Source organism: Athene cunicularia (assembly GCF_003259725.1).
Source record: "Athene cunicularia isolate RWA chromosome 1 unlocalized genomic scaffold, athCun1 chr1_part2, whole genome shotgun sequence".
Taxonomy (NCBI): domain Eukaryota; kingdom Metazoa; phylum Chordata; class Aves; order Strigiformes; family Strigidae; genus Athene; species Athene cunicularia.
In genome coordinates this window covers 81080474-81085888 of record NW_020799092.1, presented here as the reverse complement: position 1 = coordinate 81085888, position 5415 = coordinate 81080474, and the positions used below count along the sequence as shown (strand labels likewise).

General features: G+C 56.9%; 1 protein-coding gene across 1 annotated transcript in view; it reads right to left on the bottom strand.

Annotated features, from left to right (window-relative positions):
• Positions 1-2109: 2109 nt before the first annotated feature.
• ZC3HC1 (zinc finger C3HC-type containing 1) overlaps positions 2110-5415 on the bottom strand; it is a 9986-nt gene continuing 6680 nt past the window's right edge. Inside the window, exons 7-10 of the mRNA XM_026841044.1 lie at positions 4623-4848; positions 3932-4138; positions 3522-3731; positions 2110-2580 (exon numbers count right to left, since the gene is read on the bottom strand). Coding sequence (XP_026696845.1) covers positions 2512-2580; positions 3522-3731; positions 3932-4138; positions 4623-4848 — 712 coding nt within the window. The 3' untranslated portion in view covers positions 2110-2511. The remainder of the gene's footprint in view (positions 2581-3521; positions 3732-3931; positions 4139-4622; positions 4849-5415) is intronic.

The window sequence follows — 5415 nt, the reverse complement described above, 5'->3', positions numbered from 1 at the left end:
GGGGGGGGGGTGTCACCGCCGGGTAGGACGCCAAGACCGGGTGGCCGGTGTCATCCAGGGAAAACTACCATTAAATCCAAACCTCCCCTGGGATTGCAAAGCAGGCACGTGGCGGGTGGCCAGGCCGAGTCACAGCACCAGCTTTCCGGTGTAACACCGGCAAAGCATTTCCCGCTGCCTCAGTTTACCCAACCGGATGGGGGAGGCACGTGCCAGCGCCCCGGAGGTGACAGCGGGGTGACGGGGGTGCTAATGGGTGTCTCAAGCCAGTGGGGCTCTGGAAACTCATCTCCACACCCGGGGCGGACATCCTGCATTCCTGACCCCGGCATCACCCCAAAAATTTGTCGCAACGTTTCCTCCCCACACAGGGAGGAGACAGAGCTGAGGAACCCCAAAAAGTCTGAATAAAGGAGGAACCTCACCCCACAAGTGTGTGTGTGTGGGGGGTGATTTCCTCCATTTAATGCCCCAACGCACCCCTCCAGCCCTGAGTGGCACCGAGGGGGGGGGTCAGATCCACACACCCTCGGTGAGCTACGCTGGGGGGCATTTGGGGGGGACAAGGGGGAATGGGGTTAAATTTGAGCAGAGCAGCTAGACAAGTTGGGATAGAGTGTCCTCCATTTCCCCAGCCTCGATTCTCCCTGACCAGTTCCAAGCAACTGGGAAAACGGGAGGGAGAAAAATCAGGATTTTCTCTTACCTTTTAAAAATCTTTATATTTCGTCTGTGTAATACATTTTGTATTGGGAATAATTACAGGGTAGTGGGGACTACAACAGCACCCTGTCCTTTTTGGGGTGCCTTAAGACCACTCCTGCAGCACCCAGACCCCTGTACATGGGTGCACAATGGATTTGGGGACCCTCTGAGCCCTCCTGGGTCTGAAAATGAAGGTGTGGTGGGGTCAGGGGGCAGCTGGCTTTGTCCAGCACAGCATGTGGAGATCATCCCCTCCCACCGTGGATGCACCCCACATTTTGTGGAGTGGGGGGAAGCTATGGGAGAATGAGAAAAAACAGTGGAAACTGTGGTAGGGGGGCTGTTGGGGACAAGATCTGTGGGTGTGGGGAGCTGGGAAAGGGGCTCCAGCCCACCCTCACTCCTGTGGGGCTGGGGGTACACCCATGGTGTGTGTGGGGGTGACACCCCCATCTCCACCCTATTGCAGCCATGGCATAAAGCAGCTCCTCATTAGGGCCACACAATTAAGACACTTAGGAAATGAAGGCAACCCACCCAAACTCAACACCCTGTTGCTTCTCAGGGGGGTTCCTGCTAGCACCCACCCAAAGGTAATGGGCGTCTCCCAGAAGTCCTTGGGTGGGCAGGTACACCCCTAAATTTTGAGGTTCAGGGAGAGCAGGGATCAGGTCTAAGGCAGCTGCTGCCTTCCCAGGAACAGGGTGGGCAGAAAATGCCCCAAAGAGGATGGGGCAAGATGAGACACAGAAGGAACCACAGAGTTGGGGCTGGGGAAACTGAGGCTGGGGGTTCACCTCCAAAGGGGGTTCATTTGCTCTGAAAAAAAGGGGAATGACATGTTCCTGTGCCTTCACCCCCATTCGTGTGGCTGCTGCAGACCTGGGGTGAAGAGATCCAACTGCACCTGGGGTGTCTGTGGAGTCTCAGCTCTCCCCAAAGCCCTTGCCCCAGCATCCTCAAGGATGGAGACTACAGATCAGGAGCTCCTTTCTGGGTTTCTTCTCCCCCTTCCACTGAGACCAGACCCTCCCCAGCACCCAGGTAAGCCCTAACCCACCTCTTCATGGGTTTTGGCTGCATCCCAGCCTCTCCTGAACTCCAGCTGGGGGGGGATTCATCACTCCAGAGAGGCTCTCAGCCCCCAACTAAATCTGCTTTGGGCAGCTGATTGCCAGGGCAGAGGCTGGCAGGCCCAGGGGTACAAGGTCAGGGGTTTCTGCGTGTACAGGGGCTGAGGCAATGGCAAAGAGCCCATATCAGGCAGGGGAGACAGCAAAATAAGGAGTGGGAAACAGGAAAAGGAGGCAGACACTGACAGGAGCCACATCTTAGGTCCAGAGCTCATCCTGCCCTGGGAAGAAGCACCACATGAGCAGTAAGGAAAAAAAAAAAAAAAGAAAAGAACAAAACTGAAATGTTTATTCCCACCTGGCATCACACCCCTGCACTGCTGGTGGCAGGTCACAGCTAGACACAAGATGGTCACCCTCACGAGGTGACCACGTCTCCTCTTTCACCCCGCACACCCACAGCATGGCCCAGCTCCAGAGAGGGCTGTCAAAACCCTCGGGGCCGAGGGCTACAGCAGCAGTTTGTGAAGGCAGGGGGCTTGGAGGAAGGCAGTCAGGGAGAAGGGGGTCCCAGCAGCCGCTGGGGGCTGTGTTTGGTGTGGAGCCTCCTCAGCATCCCCTCCCCGGGGCACGGAACTGCCACGGAAGCAACTGGGAAGCAGACCTCCGCCAGACCGACGCGATGCCCCGCATGCTGCCAGCCAGGCAGCAGTTCCCAGAGGCAGCGGCTCAGTCAGGAGGAATTCATGCTCTCCCACTGCCGGAAAATGCGGAACACCTTGCAGGACTTCACCGAGAGACTCTGTGAGAGAGGGGGAGCAAAGAGATAACCAGAGGTTAAGGCTTTGCAACAGGACCTGCCATTGCCACTGAGCTGCCTACAAAGCACGTGAGGAAAAAACGCAGGAAAAAACCAAAAACATCTGAAATATCTTAGTTGGCTGCCAGTTTGCTCTTCTTCATTAGCCTCTGTACCAGAACCAGAGGGGAAAAGAGCAAAGTGACTGCAAGCAAGGAGCAGGACAGAACTCCAACCATCCCCTGCTCCAGCTGGGTCTCATGTCTCCAGTTTGTGTCTGGTCCCGCAGGACTCACCGGCACTTTCGGGGCATGTGGCACAGGCAGAAGGGTCCAGCCTGTTGGGGACACAACTCACACAAAGTCCCCTCCAAAAAATGCTAAAGTAGGATTCTTCTGCTGCTCCCTGCAGCTCAGTCCCAAGCAAAGCCAGAGGGAGCTGGCAGGAAGAATCCAGGCGGATAACAGGGCCCAGGGAGGCAGCAGCAGGTACCGGCTGCGCTCAGGGAGGAGGGCTGTGGGCTCAGCTCTGTTCCCCTGGCTCAGCAAACCCACCTGTCCAACAGCCCGGGGCTGGAGGCCGCAGGATGTCTGTGGAGAGGGTTGGGAGCTCTCTACTAGTAGGGACATGAAATGAAACTGGATCTTGGGCAGCGCTGAGCTGCTCGGGAAAGGCTGTTATTTATAGTAGCCCTTGAGCAGATCGGCACACAACATATCGCTGTAAGGGATGAGACCCGGCTGAGAGGTTGTCAGCACAGCCAGAGGGGAAGCTGAGACTCTACAGACACATGCTTGGTCGTTGCCACACAACTGGGTTTGCATTCAGCCCAAATGAAGCCCATCTACCCCAAATTCTGCCTGTGGGCTTTCTGCCCTGGGCAAGGCTGAGGCAAGTGGTGTTTTGAGTGCTTGGGTTTGGGGCTGGGGATCCCACAGACTCACCACAGGCTCCGTCTCGGGCACTCTGTCACACTTTCTGGTGGCGAGGAGAGTGTTCAGTACCACTTGCCAGCCAGGCTCTGCCTTCACAGGTTCCTTCTCCGTCTGGGTTGTGGTATCTTCCAGGGTTTCCCCTCCCTCCACTGCACTGACCCAGGGACACCAGTCACGATGCTGAGTGCTGGGGTCAAAGAAACTCCTCAAAGAAGTGTCCTGGGTAGGGGAGGAAGTGACAGCAAAGCAGGACAGTGTCAGCATGGTTTAAAAAAAAGGCTCCAGTGACACCATAAAACCCTCTCTGTGCCTCAACACCAGCCCTGAGCCGGCTGCAGGGACAACACTGGTCCCTGGATCAGGAGCACCCTGCCCAGATCCCTCCCCATCCAGGCTCTCCCTGCACCCAGGTCACTCACTGAGCTGCTGGAAGAGCAGAGCCGCATCCGCTTGGCTCTGCGGAAAGGACTGGATGGCACCTCCATGTTGTCCCCCTGCCCCATGCTGCGGGTGATGGGGCGGCTCCTCAGAGTGGGGCTGGCCACCTCCACCTCACTCCGGTCCACGGGGACAGGAACGTCCCAACCCCGCGGGCGAGAGGTCACTGGGGATGGGCTCTTCTCCTGCTGCTAGCGGGGAAAGAACAAGGAATTAATAGAGCTCCTCTGGTCACCAGCATGTCCTCCGCCTGAAGGGGACAGAGGGCCCTGCCCAGCTCAAACAACAGATCAAAGCTGCTTCCAGCCACTGTGGCAGGAGCTGTGCCACCCTCCCTTCACACCAGGAGCATCTGAGATGTGTCTAGTTGGACATGGGTGAAAGCAGCCCCTGATTTGAAGCATCTCGAGTTAGAAAAGCCCCAAGATGTTGGTTGGAAAGGCCCTTTTTGTGCCCTCCTATGGGAGGGCTGAAGGAGGCCAGAGAGCTGCAAAGGGCAAGGACAAAGGCAGCAGCACCCCACTTCTGTTGGACGTTGCCTACAGCTGGAGGAACCGCACCAAAATGAGCCTCTTTCAAATGAAAAGGCAGCAAACTACATCAGTTTAGACTCCTGCGTCCCCGTTTCACCCAGACACCCTGAGCTCACGGGCTGGCTGAGCAGGGCCATACCTGCTCGGAGCCCAGAGGGAGCGTGTCTTGGCTCCGCGTGAGCATCCTGCGCGGAGACACGGGCATGAGCAGGAAGCGCTCGGCGGGTGCTGGTGGCGTGATGCTCGGGCTGCAGGAGTCCAGCTCTGGCCCCGCAGACTCCAGCTGGTGAAAACCCCACAGTCCCACCTTCCTCATGCAGCGGGAGCAGGTGATTACAGAGAGGTGCACGAAGCCCGACGCAGCGCTGCGGGGACAGAGCCAAGTCAGGAGAGAAGGTCAGGGACAAGGCTGGGCCCTTCCCCAAACTCGCAGCTTTCAGAACAGATGCAGGGATTTGGCAGAGCACAGGAACCGTTTCAGTCACAGGTACCTGAGCCAGCACGTTTCAAGACATCAGTACCCCTGCACTGAGGCACAGACTTAGTGTTTTTGTATCCTCGTGTGCTAAGAAGTAAAACAAATCCATTAAACCTCATCTATAGTGTTGCTTTAAACCAGCTGGCATACATTTTGGCTTGCCACGAAGCAGGAGCACACTCATTTATGGGGTATCAGCTGAGAAGCAGGAGCACACTCATTTATGGGATATCAGCTGAGAATGTCCCCATCCTTGGCCCCTGAACCCCCCAGCCACAGCAGCAGCTCTGCTCTTCCCTGCTGTGAGCCCTTTTCCAGCCTGCACCGTAAAAGATTGCTTCCCTTTCAGCAAGCTGCCTCAGGCACAAACAGCGTGGCTGCTGTTCTGCTTACAGCACACGCTTTGGGAAGCTGCGAACCTTCAGGTCACGAACCTTCCCTCCCTCCCTCCCTT